The sequence below is a fragment of the Eubalaena glacialis genome, chromosome 4 (genome assembly GCF_028564815.1).
Source record: "Eubalaena glacialis isolate mEubGla1 chromosome 4, mEubGla1.1.hap2.+ XY, whole genome shotgun sequence".
Lineage (NCBI taxonomy): Eukaryota > Metazoa > Chordata > Mammalia > Artiodactyla > Balaenidae > Eubalaena > Eubalaena glacialis.
Window position 1 is genome coordinate 61,925,641 of NC_083719.1, and position 16,355 is coordinate 61,941,995.

A 16,355-nucleotide genomic window follows, 5' to 3' on the forward strand; every position below is an offset into this window, starting at 1 on the left:
CTAAATATATGAAGTAAACACTGACAGAATTGAAGGGAGAAATAGACAGCTCTATAGCAATAGTAGACTTCAACACTCTGCTTTCAATGAGCCACAAGAAAGAAGATCAACAAAGAAACAGAAGACTTGAACAACACTATAAACCAATTACACCCAAGAGACACCTACTGAACACTCCACCCAAAAAGAGCAGAATATATTGGGTTGGTCAAAAAGTTTGGTTGGGTTTTTCCATACCATCTTATGGAAAAACCCTAACGAACTTTTTGGCCAACCCAATACACTCCTCTCAAATACACACTGAGCATTCTCCAAGACAGACCATATGCTAAGCCATATAATAATAGCTATATGAGTCTAGTGGTTACTGTATCAGATAGCTGCTATATACAGATATACATGCACCTGGGTGATACTATCCTAAGATGAGCTGGAATCCTTTTCCTGAATAGTTTTGAGCCATATATATGGGTGCAGAAGCCTCCATCAAAGATACCATTACACCAGCTCCTCCAGAGGTCTGCTCAGAGACCCCATGCATCATCACTATCTCTAGATCTCATTATCATGTCACTACACACAAAGAATACGAGTGGAATAGGAAGGAGGAAGAGACATGTACATTCCCAAAAGATGGGAAATTTACCCAGTAAGATCATTCTACCCAGCCAATAAAACAGCGTTTTATATATATGAAAACATTTTAGTATTTAAGAAAAAAAAAACAACACACTTGTAATACTAAAATACACGCCTCTAATTTTTCATTATCTCTTTAATACTGAATACTTCATTTTAAAATAATTATGTGTTCCCAAGTGATTGAGCCTTTAAAAATCCTAATAAATCATTGCTTAAAATAAAAAAGCTGACCTTAAAAGCAGTCAACAATTTAGCCACAGGTTAAAAAAAGAATTTTCTTTCCCCAAGTTTCTCTTCTTCAGATTCTGATGAAGAAACATGTAACAAACTAAAATTCCAAATGCAATCTTTCTCTTTACCTGGACATTTTTATTCTTCAAGGATTTTAAAGAGCTCCATTAATATTTATACCATTTCAAAATCAATAAGAATAATTATATCAAATATACAACAGTAAAATGATACTATGTAAATAAAGCACAATTTTACTTGGACATAAAAAGATATTACTTACTGTGCTTTTATCCTTCAGAAGTTTTTCAATTATTTCAATTAACATTTCCTTCTGCTCTGGATCAAGGCTAAACCATAAAAAGAAAAAAATTTACATTAAGTTTTTTTCCTTTAATTCTAACTTTAAATGAAGCTAATCATTTCAAGGATATTGAAAAATTTTTAAAGTGGGGGAGACTTATGTCTAGACAAAAATAAACAGAAAACAAATTTAAAATGGAACAGGTTGATTTTTCCCACAGATGTGTCCTAACCTTTCTATCTAAAGTTGCTCATATTAATTAAACCCAGATACCAATACTGTTAAGAAAATATTTAAAGAACAAATCCACTTCTTAAAAAGAAGTTGGAAAGCCTTAAGAAAGTAATTGCAAGTAGATAAACCACACAATCTTTTTTTAACTGGGGAGAAAATAACAGGATAGCAATCATTTTTGAGCATGGACACATAATTGTCAAAAAGAAATATACAGAATTTCCAAATAAGAATTTTGAACCGTTCTAGTTTACTGATAGAGACATGCATAATAAAACCTGCCATCTAAAACCAAGAAATATAAACAAAGGCCCACATACGCACAGAATTGACAGATGCATCTAAATAGCAGCTGTAAGCACTGAAATATTGTTAATAATATAATTTCTTCCTAGCATAGAATTCAACTGTTCATTTACTGAGAAGCTAAATGATGGGCATACAAAGATAAGTAAGACAGTCTAATAAAGACAGTCCCAAACATAATCATACCATATAATGGAGATATATATAAGGGATTATGGGGATAAAGAAGAAGGACACCAATGGAGGCAGGAAGGTTGTGGAGGGTTTCTTCTGGGAAGTGACATCTCAGATGAATCTTAAACAACTTGACTTTAGAGCTGGAAAAAGTAGGAAATATTCTAGGTAGAGACTAAAGGAGGAACAAGAGATGGTAATGAGATAAAAACATTTTATGTAGAGGACTAAGAGGCAGTACTGAGCTATGAGACTGTAAATTCAAGACAGAGAGGTTAAATGGAGCCCAGTGATGGGCTTTTAAACTATCGTAGTGAGCTTGGATCTTATTTTGTAAGTTGATAACAAGAAAGGATAATGACTAAGTGTGAGATAACTTTGTCTGACAGTTAACCTAAGAAAATGATTTTTTACTTTTCACAAACATTATATAAGTTTACTACTGACCATTATAATTATCTGAACATTCAAACCTTTTAATTCTTTCAAATGCCAACAACAGTCTCCCTTCTCCAGTCTTTCCTAACTAATCCCATTTCTTTACATCTTTACTTTATGAAACCCTATATGATAATCTGAGCCCTATCCTATCAAAGGCATTGTTAGTGTGCCTTTGTATGTACATATATATCATATAGCAATATCTTATTCAATTATAGATTGCCTTTAACTATTTGGCATACGTTTGATTTTTTTCCCTCAATAGGGATGTGATACCACATCCTCTATCGTTTTCATACATCTTATGCATGTAACACAACACTAGAAGCACAAAATGATCTTGATAAGAGTTTGTGGAATAAATGGTAACAGAAAATAATACCAAATGATTATAGATAATAATTATTTTATTTAGGCAATATGTTTTCCACAGAGATCAAGGTATCGTACGATAATTTAATACATATCATATAAATATGGTACGGTGCTATATTTAAAAATCAGTATTAAAATAATATTTAATAAAATAGCTCTGGAAAAGAATCAGGCAAGGAAGGGAACAGCAGGATCAAAGATGGAAGAAGGGGTAACAAAGTGAGTTGAGACAATAACACACTTAAGATTCTACCCTGCAATAAATAGGAAAAAAACCCTTAATTTTCTAATAACATATGTGTATGTGTAATGAGAGATGGACTATATAAATGATAATTCAATTTCTGATTATTTTTAAGTTATAAAGTCCATAAATTATCACAGGCCCTAACAGGCTCACAAATAAAAACCTGCCTAGGGTCTCTATAACCAAAATAAAATTAAAGATGTCTAAAGAATGTTTGTGGGCAGGGGAAACACAGTCACTGAGTTTACTTACTTTAAGGACAGACTAGTTATAAGCGCTAACAAAATAAGCCTCCAGGGGCTTTAACATTCCACATGACATTAGGGATCTTTGGTATTATTTACAAAGTACCAACCTGTACAATTTTTGTATCGCATGGGCTGCATTCTTCCTAACGTATGGTGATAAGTCAGCAGAAGCTTCCTTAATAGCAAGCATCATAATAGGTACAATAATTGGCACTCTAATACTTGACAGAACTCTCAAAGCACTTGCACGAATTAGTTGATTTGGGTCCTAAAGACAGTGCAAAAATATTCATCAAAATTTCAAGTTTTCAATATTTCAAATACATCTTTATGATACAGTTAACAGGTGCTTATAGGATGTAATACAACAATAGCAAAAAAAAAAGAAAACCAGGCTACTTAATTTAAATACCCAGTATATGGAAATGGCTAAGGAAAAAGAGAATTAAATAAATGTTTATTTCTCTGAATAATGTTTTAACAAGAAAAGTAATGGTTATAATTCTACTTGATCATATATTACTAAACATGCTGGGTTTTTAGAGTTTCATAATAACAAAATGTTGCAGGTCATAAATTTTATCTTTAAAAAAAGTCATGTCCCCTCTTTGTACACTTTCAACAACTAGTTGGTGTAATGATGAAGAGCTCTTTGAGGCACAATAATGATTATATTGAACATGAAGGAACATATAGAAACTGAAACATACAAGGCAAAGTCCAGTTGATTATAATAATAAATTATTTTCTAAGGGCATTGAATAGGGACCGTGAGAGGCCTTTTAACTCTTTCAAAACATGACTGTACCATTTAGTGGATTATTGCTCCACTTCTTTAAATGACACACCTTCAACTGTGCAGAAACGTTGCAGCTATTTGCCTACTCACTCTATTATTTACCTTCAGAGCTCGCTGAAAAGTGCTTATGGACAAGAGTGCCAGATCCTGCTGTTCTTCAGCATATCGGACCAGGTAAACATATACTAACTTCTTGATCTGTGAATAAGAAAAAATAATTTAATCCTAGCCAGAGTGAAAATTAAAAATTTAATATTTTCTATACTAAAATCCACACTCAACTTTCCTGAACTAAATAACCGAACCTGCTCATAGCCTAGATGGTAAAATAAAGCTAATGTATTGTAGGATAATGAATAGAAACAGAAAAAGCTTGTGAAGTAAGCATTTTAATAATCCAATCCACAATAGCAATATCCTATCAAGTTGTCCTTCCTCTTGATGGGAAAAAAACAGTTCTTGAGCAAAACTCATCCAAGAATATTAAAATATTAACTGATTTGGAAAAGTATTTTCAAAATGAGGGATACAAATAATATAAAAACCTTGGGCTCTGTCCACTAACTATATGGTATGGGAGCTTATGTTTCCTCATCTGTCAAAAGGTGCTGAGGCCCAACTCTGATTCTATGGTAATAGTCACATTCCAATATACATTACATGATATTTTCAGCTCAGTAAGAATAATGTGTGACAATATCAATTTAATGTAATAAAAATTCCAAAAGGATGGAAGTGTGTTCTGAAAACTGTTTTCAAAGTCAATTTAATCACTAAATTTATAACAGAATTATGATGAGCAGAAAAATTAAATGAAAATCGGAATTTGAGTTGAAATTCATCAACTGCTTCCTTCTGACACTGCTTGTAGCTTGTTATCTCCCTTCTCAAATATCTTCAGATACCATTGCTTGATTAATTTTCTGATATATCCCCATAGTACATATCTAAAAGTTAATGGAATGTTCAAAGAGCATGGGAAATGAGGGGAAGTAGCTGGAAATAGGTGGAATCAATGCTGAAAAGGAAAACAGTGCTATACTGGGCCATATTTTATATCACAGTAACCAATCCGGACTTCTTTAAAGACAACTGTCATGGCCTTCTCTCCCTTACAGTCCAATTTCCCTTGACACAGCAGTGTTCTGAGTTCCTTCACCATCCTGCTTGTTCCCTTCCGAACTCACTCAATTTGTCTATATTTTTTTCATTACAGCACTCCAAACTAAAAATGAAGTCTAAGCAAGACAAAATAGTTAAGATTTTGTTCCAGATGAGGTGCTTCTACTGATACAACTAATTCTTGATTAAAACCATATACTTTTTCCAAATGTGCTACTGACTAAATCAATCCATACTCGAGTAATTGTCCTAGTGAGGTTTCTTCTTTTAAAAGGAGGGCAATATCTTACACTTACCTATAGACATTTTCAACAACTTAAATTCAACACGTCACGGCACGCTCCTCAGATAATTTTAGATCTTAATCTTTAATCCAACCTATTTTGCTATTCTTCACAATTTCACGGACACAAGTGAAAACTTGAACATACTTTCTGCATCTTTATCATTACTGATAAAATGCTAAACACACCATTTTAAGATGATACCAATCGATTTGTCTGTACTATACTGACAGGGTTATAGGTGAAACTAACAAAAAACATATTTCCAATTACTCTTCATTGCTGAATAGATCCACAAAATCTTAAAAACGAAACCTAAAATCCTTAACTCAGTATTCAATACAGCCCATAATCTTCCTTTAAAGTCAAACAAGGAAGAGTCCCCAAATATAACTTGACTCTTTGTCTCAATCTCCACTCAGTTTATCAATCCTACTTTCTCCCAAGTTCTACTAATCAAAATCTTCCACAGAAGCAAAAATGAAACAATAAAATTTCCACTAAGAGAGGAACAGTACAACAAATTACAGTACATCCATATAACACTGTACTATGTGGTCACTATGTATAATTAAGTAAATCTATACTTGACATTGAAAATATGTCCTTGTAAAAAATTTTAAGGGTACAAAACAGTATGCACTGTATGATCGCATTTCTGTGTTAATAAAAAATAGATACACATATATTGTATTTTATCACTCTAAGATAAACCACCAATTGTAAGATGTACCATAATTTTACAGACCACAAAGAAAGGAAGAAAAAACCCGGCCAATTGTAAGCCACCCTCAATTGTTAAGATAAGTCCCAACTGCATAAACTTTAAAATAGAAAACAGATGTCTTAGAATGGACATTATATGGTAATAATAGCAAATAGTTATATACTTAACTATGTGTCAGGCACTGTTCTACATGTTATATTTAGATTAATTCATTTTATATTCACAACTCAATGAACAGGTATTACCTTTCCTGTTTTACAGGTGAAGAAACTGAAGCACAGAGAAGTTAAGTAACTTGACCAATATAGAAATCTATTAAATGAAGAACCAGGATTCAAACCAGGTAAGCATAAAAGTTGAAAAAATTTATATAGTAAAATGTTAACAGTGACTATCTCTGGGTGACAGCATTAACCAGTGACCCTCACTCTTTACATCTTTCTATATTATTTAACTTTTTTACAATGAATGTTAATTTTATGTTCAGATAAAACAATAAAGACATTTTCATTTTAGGGGTGAATCTCATCTTTCTAGACATCCTCCAACACAGAATAATAGTACTTTCTCTGATTATAAAAGTATTTAAAAATTTTCATTATAAACAATCTGAAACTGAAAGTATTTTTAAGTTCCCACATTCCTAAGATGGCTTTTTCTATAGCATTGGCAACATGTAGCCACCAGAACTATTTTAAACCTGTTCAATAGACAAAAACTCAGCTAAATCAACAAGTTTTTGCAAGTCAACCAACCTGTGACAGCCCCTTGCTTCTGAACGTTAGCCAATCAGGAACAAATTCACTCTAAAAAAACACACCTCCTAGTGCCAATCAATCAAAAGCAGTCTCACCCAAGTGACCACTCATCTACAGATGATATCAACCCACTTAGGCCCCTTAAAGTCCATGAAACTTTCAAATGATCATGGAATCAAGTGATCTCACACAAGAATACAAAAAATGGGTTCCAATATTACGTGGTACTAGTATACAAGATGGCAACCATATGATCCAAAATATACCCAATGTTTTAGATTATATTTAAATGGAAATATAAATTTTAAAAATTCTTAAATCACAGTTTAAGAAGCACTTATCTAATTGAGTTATAAATGATTTTCTCCCCAACCAGATTTTAAAGTTCCTAAGTTAAGAATATATGTATATGCATACCTGATTCACTTTGTTATAAAGCAGAAACTAACACACCATTGTAAAGCAATTATACTCCAACAAAGATGTTAAAAAAAAAAAAAAGTTCCTAAGTTACAACAGTGCCAAAAAGCAACCAACACTTGCTGGTTGACTGATTTATACCAATTTAAATATATCAAATCAACACACAAGATATATTTTAAATAAGATATTTCTCAAATTCACCTTGGAATGAACATGAGGTTATTTAGTACAGGAACCATTCCTTATTAATCTATATATTCCCACAACCTATCACATAGCCTGGCAATATAATAAAAGCCCAATAATTATCAGCTGAATGAAACATCACAGCCCAATGAGAGACTGGAAAAAAAAAAAAAAAAAGACATTTCCCATTAGATTGCTGTATCTAGGATCTAACTTACCACCAACAGATATAATTCATGAAGTAGATATCTAAAAGGACATCAACATACTGTGAGAAAACAATAGGTATTAAGAAGATTGCCTCAGAAGTCTTTAACTTGTGGGGTTTTTTTAGAAAATTAATCATTTAAAATATTCTTTCTCTTTACCAATTATATTCGGATCTCAGTCTACAGTTCTCAGGAAACTTTTGAAACAAGAATGGGTTAGGATCCACCCACCCCCTCATCTTCTTGGGATGTATTTTCTCAGCAACACCTTTATTTACGTAACTGTACAGCCAACTTTTAAAGCTGAATTATGAACTCCAGAGTATATCCAGGAGTTTATACTGGCAACACTGAAACGTTCAAACCACAGCTGAGCTACCAGGCACTGCTATAATTACTCACTAGTGGAGAAGGATTATTGTGACTGTTATAGCAAAAAGCATAACATTATTAAATCACAGAAGGTTGCAAAAGACTAAATTTGTTCTAGTTCTGTTATAAGAATTAATCAAAATTGACCACAAGAGGCCTATGCACTGACCAGCTGCAGGTGTGCAGAGAAAGCCTACTTTCCCTGAAACCATTCTGTGATCAGAAATGGGAGTACTTAAAGCTCCGTGACTACACCATTCTCTTATCAGTTACTTTCATTCAGTGTTACAATACTCCTTGCTGTAAAGCTAATCATAGCAGAGCCCCAGCAGGCTGGAAGAACACAGGCAGATCTGTTTAATTAGTTTATCAATACTAGTACATCAAACTTCATGAGTTATTGACTAAACCTTTGATTATTTTAGTACTATAGCTTACTAGGTCACTTTTGGTATCATTTGACATTGAATGGCAGATGACGTACAGCTCAACTGTGTGTCTAAGGCAGTATGTACTGGTAAAAATGAAATTTTGTACTTGATAGCAATGAAACATCAATCAATTCTGAACACAAATTTTAAGAAGCTTATGTCAGTTTTCCCACAACATTAGAGGATTAAGCATGTTTCCAAGAACTAACAAGGTATTTCAAGAACAAAAAAAATCCAAAACAAATAGATCAATAGAGTAGTCTCCCTCTATCTGTGGGGGATACATTCTAAGACACCCAGTAGATGCCTGAAACTATGGACACTGCCAAATTCTATATACACTATGTTTTTTCCTATACACTGATACCTATGATAAAGTTTAATTTATAAATTAGGCACAGTACGAGGCTAACAACAATAGCTAGTAATAAAATAGAACAGTTATAAGAATATACTTTAATAAAAGTTATGTGAATGTGGTCTCTCTCTCTCTCTCTCTCATATTGGACTGCACTTACCCTTCTTTTTGTGGTGATGTGAGATGATGAAATGTCTATGTGATAAGATGAAGTAAGGTGAATGAAGTAGGCATTGTGATGCAAGGTTAGGCTACTATTGACCCTCTGATGGTACATCAGAAGGAGGATCATCTGCTCTGGGTGATCCTGGATCACTGAGCATGACAGTGTCGATGGTTAGATGTCAGGAGCAGATGATGTCAATGGTTGGGGATCCCAGACAGAACAGCACAAAATTTCATCACACTACTCGTAATAGTGTGCAATTTAAACTTATGAATTGTTTATCTCCAGAATTTTCCATTTAATATTTTTGGACTGCTAACCACAGGTAACTGAAACCGTGGAAAGTGAAACCACAAGGAAGGGGAGACTACTGTAATTATGTTTATAGTGACATTTTTGTTACAGAACATTAGACAGCATACCAGAATCTGACTGTAAAGGATAAAGATGAATAGAAAAGTTCTACTGTTGATAACTATCTGAACATTACAAACAGCTCTGAATAAATAATAAACAGTACAGAATTTTCTGTTTACAACAAGAAGACTGGAATTCCAGAGTGCACTATTTACAGCATAACTTATTACCAATATCTCAGGACTTGGTCATTTCTACCCACATCTAAAACATAAAAAATTTATACCCAAATGGGCAGAAGACCTAAATAGACATTTCTCTAAAGAAGACATACAGATGGTCAACAGGCATATGAAAAGGTGCTCAACATCACTAAATATTAGAGAAATGCAAATCAAAACTACAATGAGGTACCACCGCACTCCAGTCAGAATAACCATCATTAAAAAAATCTACAGGGACTTCCCTGGTGGAGCAGTGGTTAAGAATCTGCCTGCCAACGCAGGGAACACGGGTTCGATCCCTGGTCCGGGAAGATCCCACATGCCGCAGAGCAATTAAACCTGTGTGCCACAACTACTGAGCCTGTGCTCTAGCCCGCGAGCCACAACTACTGAAGCCCACGTGCCTAGAGCCCGTGCTTCACAACAAGAGAAGCCACCGCAATGAGAAGTCTGTACATGGCAAGGAAGAGAAGGCCCCGCTCGATGCAACTAGAGAAAGCCCACGTGCAGCAACGAAGACCCAACACAGCCATAAATAAATAAATAGATAGATAGATAAAATTGATTCTTTAAAAAAGAAATCTACAAATAACAAATGGAGGAGAGGGTGTGGAGAAAGGGGAACCCTCCTACACTGTTGGTGGGAATGTAAAGTAGTACAGCCACTCTAGAAAAAAGTATGGAGGTTCCTCAAAAAACTAAAAATAGAGTTGCCATAGGATCCAGCAATCCCACTCCTGGGCATATACCCAAACAAAACTATAATTTGAAAAGATACATGCATCCCTATGTTCATAGCAGCACTGTTCACAATAGCCAAGACAAGGAAACAACCTAAATGTCCATCGACAGATGAATGAATAAACAAGATGCTGTAGGTATATACAATGGAATACTACTCAGCCATAAAAAAAGAATTAAATAATACCATTTGCAGCAACATGAATGGACCTAGAGATTATGATACTAAGTGAAGTAAATCAGAAAGAGAAAGACAAATACCATATGATGTCACTTACATGTGGAATCCAAAATGTGACACAAATGAACTTATCCATGAAACAGAAAGAGACTCACAGACATAAAGAACAGACCTGTGGTTGCCAAATGGGAGGGGAGAGGGGAAGGGATGGATTGGGAGTTTGGAATTACCAGATTCAAACTGTTATACAGTATGGATAAACAACAAGGCCCTGCTGTACAGCACAGGGAACTATATTCAATATCCTGTGATAAACCATAATGGGAAAGAATATGAAAAAGAATGTATACATATGTATAACTGAATCATGTTGCTGTACAGCAGAAATTAACACATTGTAAATCAATTATACTTCAATAAAATAAAGTTAAAAAAAAATTATACCAATGCCAGATACCTCCAAAGGATAGCTAATACCAGATGATGATAAGAGGTCAAAGACACTAAAGAAGAAAGAGGAGGAAGGAATCAAATAGGAAGGATGGCTCTAAAAGGGGAATGACCTAAAATGATTTCTGAAGCCAAGCTACCTGGCTTTGGATTCTGACTGCCACATAGTAGCTATGCGACCTTGGTCAGATAATCTAACCTCTCTGCTACCTCATACGGAAAATATGGAAAATGAAAGAACCAACTTCACAGGGTTATTTGTGAGGATAAAATGAGTTGATATAAGTAAGGCATTAACAACCTAGCACAGACGGCATTTTTTAAGTGTTAGCAATCATTGTTGCTACTGAGAGACTCTATTCCCAGTAATGCTAAGACAAGCTTTACCTACAGCTCACAAATTTTCTAAGTGAAATCTTGATTTTTCCTTTTCAGCTACTTGAACTTTCTTATACCAGAAGCCATAAAACTAATGTACATATCAAATTAGAAGCTCAGGTATCATGGCCATAACAAGTCAAAGACAGTTTAACTGAACTATCAATTCAGAATTATATATATATATTTTTTTTAATTTTTAAAATAAACTTTTTATTTTATTTTTTTAAACATCTTTATTGGAGTATAATTGCTTTACAATGGTGTGTTAGTTTCTGCTTTATAACAAAGTGAATCAGCTATACATATACATATATCCCCATATCTCCTCCCTCTTGCATCTCCCTCCCATCCTCCCTATCCCACTCCTCTAGGTGGTCACAAAGCACCGGGCTGATCTCCCTGTGCTATGCAGCTGCTTCCCACTAGCTATCTATTTTACATTTGGTAGTGTACATATGTCCATGCCACTCTCTCACTTCGCCCCAGCTTACCCTTCCCCCTCCCCGTGTCCTCAAGTCCATCCTCTAGTAGGTCTGCGTCTTTATTCTTGTCCTGCCCCTAGGTTCTTCAGAACCATTTTTTTTTTTCAGATTCCATACATATGTGTTAGCATACGGTATTTGTTTTTCTCTTTCTGACTTACTTCACTCTGTATGACAAGTCTCTAGGTCCATCCACCTCACTACAAATAACTCAATTATATTTACATGGTAACAAGCACATAAATAGTGCTTAATAAGTATCTACTAAATTAATCATAAGTAAAGTTTGCAAATACTATAAGATTACATGTGCAGTCTAGACTTCTCCCATTAATTAGAATCTTAGAAAGAATGGTTTATCAAGTTATTTAAATCCAATATTAATTAATTTATCTTAGTTCCTAAGTTGGCAATAACTGTACAAGTGTTTTGATTTTAATTTACCCAAGTTAGTCAAATTCACTTTATGATGCCTATTCATTTTGGCAGCAAAATTCACCTATCTGAAATATGAAATGTACTTACTATCTAACAAAAAAATCAAGTGTACTTTAAAATGTATCTAAAAAGTAGGTTTAAAGCACATATCTTTAAAATTCTATAATATAAATTATTCTAATAAAAAAGTTATGATAGGAAAATAATTCATTTTGTATATAGAAATGTGTACTCTAGAAACTGTATAACATATACTTCAGTGTACTTTTCCAGATTTTGAACATGCAAATGCAAGATTATTTAAACTACTCATTTTCCTTATATGAGACACAATAACACCCAATCTACTGCATAATGTAAAAATAATAGCTTAGAGTCTACATCATATCAACCTTGTGCTTGTATAATACAAATGAAGTGTGACCTGGCTGATCTTATTGCTCCACTTAAAAAATTCTACCATCATTCTCAGGTCATGATTATTTTATACACTCTGTTTTTCTTGTACCGATGCAATCTTTTCATTAGAAAATGCCTTGTTTTTCAAACTATAAATACTTAAGTACTGACTATAAAACTGCTAATGACATGTGGCTCACTCGGTATATTTTGGCTATAAAGCATTACAAGACACCGTTACAGAACTCTGATGTAAGGACGGAAAAGAGGAAGAGAATTTTCAAGCATGTCACCAGTTACAAATTGAAAATTCTGCATGGAAAGTAGGGAAAACTGAGACTAATGTTTTCATTTGACTGATAACATTCCGTATATTTTAAGGTTGTAAAAATATTTACAGATTATGATATAAAGCTATAATTTAGAAATAATAACTGAGAGATCTGATTTACCCTTCCTACCTTAATGAAACAGAAAATCAGGGGCAAAAAATGAAACAGAAGTTTTCATATGTTGGACAACAGGCAGCACATTACTGTGAACCTTGAGAGAGGGAAAAAAATCAAGGTGAGTCCTTCAAATGAGGGTGAGTCTACCAGGAAAGGGAGGCAACTCAAACAGAATCCAGAGGACTCACTGTGCTGAGGAGACAATGATCAAAGTTCACAGAGGCCAAGGTTGCTAGAATTTGCAGAGCAGAATAACAAAGAGGAGGGCAGTTCAGAGAGAGAGAGAGAGAATGCATTCTGGGGAGAAGTACCATCATACTGTGGGCTAAGCACTGTCATGCACGTGAGTAAGATGAAACTACCTGAGGCCAGACCAAAAAACACTGGAAAGAAGTAGGCAGAACAGGTCTCAAAGATCACAAAAAGCTAGGAAAAGTTCATATTCCCACCAGCCAGAGAGAAAGTATCTCATAAATACATGTATCATTGAGCAGAATCCTAAGAAGGGCATTGCTTTAATAGTGGGATTACATTAGTCTAGACTAAAGGTGTTTCCGTATCCCCTCATAAAGATTAAAAGTATGCTTTGAAAGAATCAAATGATTCCATATAACTTAATTGTGCATCACAAGAAAACCCAACACAATTTAAACAAAAATCAGGACAATATGAATCATAATTACTCTTCAAGTAATCTCTACCCACATCTGTCAAACTCCTGAACCATGCAAGCTCAGAATAGACTCAAAGCAGCTCAGCAAAAGACAAAAAATATGAGACTGAAGTTGCTGCCTAAGTAACAGAATTTGCAATTTGAACCCTGTCAAAATAACTGCTTTCTAAAACAAAAACACCACCTATGGAGTAAATATAAAAGAATACAGAATCAACATAATTTAATATTCATAATGTCAAAAGATACAACTCAAATTACCCAATATATGAAAAGCTAAAAAAATGGAACATATGCACACAAGAAAAGGAAATTAACTAAACGAAAGCCTGAGAATAACATACTGGAACTAGCAGGCGAGGATTTTAGAGCTACTATTACACTTAAGTAAAAGAAAATGTGCTTTCCATAAATAAAGAATAGAGGAAATCTCAGCAAAGAAACAGAAAGGATAAAAAAAGGGACAAACTGAAATTCTAAAATGAAAAAATACAATTTCTAAAATGAAAATGAATGTACTTAATCAAATGGAGAGGACAGAAGAACAAGTAAGCAAACTTGAAAACAGGTGAGTAAAAATTACCTAATGTAAACAACACACACACAAAAAAAAGATCTAAAAAAACCAACAAAGTTTCATACATTGTCAGGTAAAAATAAAACAATATAACATATATGTAATTTCAATACCAGAAAGAGAAAAGAGAAGGGGGCAAATACTATCTGAAGAAATAATGGCCCAGGGCTTCCCTCGTGGCACAGTGGTTAAGAATCCACCTGCCAATGCAGGGGACATGGGTTCGAGCCCTGGTCCGGGAAGATACCACATGCTGCGGAGCAACTAAGCCTGTGCGCCACAACTACTGAGCCTGCGCTCTAGAGTCCGTGAGCCACAACTACTGAGCCCGAGTGCCACAACTACTGAAGCCTGCGTGCCTGGAGCCCGTGCTCTGCAACAGGAGAAGCCACCCAATGAGAAGCCCGCACACCGCATTGAAGAGTAGCCCCTGCTCGCTGCAACTAGAGAAAAGCTTGTGTGCAGCAACAAAGACCCAATGCAGCCAAAAATAAAAATAAATAAATTTATAGAAAGAAAAAAAAGAAAAGAAAAGAAATAATGGCCACAAATTTCCTACTTTTGATCAAAGACAGTAATTTATAGAACTAAGATGCTCAACACACACAAAACCAAATGAACACGAATAAGACCACACCAAGGTACACCAAAGTCAAACTACCAAAAGCCAAAGATGGAGTAAAACATGAAAGTATCAAGAGAAAAATTACATATTACATAGGAAGATGAATGATCCAATTAACAGGGACTTTACATAAGAAATTATGGAGGGCAGAAGAGTCTTCAAAGCATCTTTAAAATGCTGAAACAAAAAGAAACTATTAATCCAGAAGTCTATGACCAATGAAATAATTCTTTAGGAATGAAGGTAAAATGCAAACATTTTCAGATAAAAGTAAGAGAATTCATCACTAGCAGACCTCCATTACAGAAAAAGCCAACAGAAGTTCTTAAGGCAGGAAGATCATGATACTGATAGAAATTTGGATCCTTAGAACTCAAAGAGAACACTGGACATGATAAATATCTTAATAAATGATAAATACTTATTTCTGTTTTTTCTTTTAATTTCTTTATGTCATAAGTATTGATATTTAAAGGAAAAATTGTACTGTCTTATGATGCTTGCTTGCTTATTTATTTATTTGTTTGTTTGTTTATTTATTTATGGCTGTGTTGGGTCTTCACTGCTGCGGGCGGGCTTTCTCTAGTTGCACTGCACAGGCTTCTCATTGTGGTGGCTTCTCTCGTTGCGGAGCACGGGCTCTAGGCGCACGGGCTTCAGTAGTTGTGGCATGCAGGCTCAGCAGCTGTGGCTCACGGGCTCTAGAGCGCAGGCTCAGTAGCTGTGAGCTTGGCTCGCATGGGCTTAGTTGCTCCACGGCATGTGGGATCTTCGTGAACCAGGGCTCGAACCTGTGTCCCCTGCATTGGCAGGCGGATTCTTAACCACTGCGCCACCAGGGAAGTCCCTTATGATGTTTTTAACTTATATAAATCTGATAAATTACTAACTAAAACATAAAAGGAGAGATATGGATATATACAGTTGCAAGATTTCTATATTTTATGTGAAGAAGTGCAACATTAACTATAATCCAACTGTGAAAAGTTAAGAATGGATACAGCCAACATTTTAAAAAAATGCAAAGAAGTACAGGTTAAAAATAAAAACAGGAAAAATTTAAGTGTGATTTCCTCTATAAAAAGGAGGAAAAGAAGAAGAGAGGAACAAAAATAAAGGAGACAAATTTAAAAAAAGAAATCATGTAATACTACACTCAAATCCAACCACATCAATAAATACATCAAGTGTTAACAGAATAAACACTCCAATTAAAAGGCAGAGACTGACACAATGGGTGGGAAAAACATGGAACTAGATGCTATCAATAAGAGACACAAATAGATATGAAGACACAGGCTAGGAACAAATGAATGAAAACAGGATATACCATACAAAGAG

At 34.5% G+C, this 16,355-nt stretch overlaps 1 protein-coding gene across 1 annotated transcript in view; it reads right to left on the reverse strand.

Annotated features, from left to right (window-relative positions):
- The window catches only part of AP3B1 (adaptor related protein complex 3 subunit beta 1), a 259,512-nt gene that overhangs the window by 173,476 nt on the left and 69,681 nt on the right, over nucleotides 1–16,355 (reverse strand). Inside the window, exons 4-6 of the mRNA XM_061189377.1 lie at nucleotides 4,104–4,199; nucleotides 3,310–3,470; nucleotides 1,157–1,223 (exon numbers count right to left, since the gene is read on the reverse strand). Of these exons, the coding sequence (XP_061045360.1) occupies nucleotides 1,157–1,223; nucleotides 3,310–3,470; nucleotides 4,104–4,199 (324 nt within the window). The remainder of the gene's footprint in view (nucleotides 1–1,156; nucleotides 1,224–3,309; nucleotides 3,471–4,103; nucleotides 4,200–16,355) is intronic.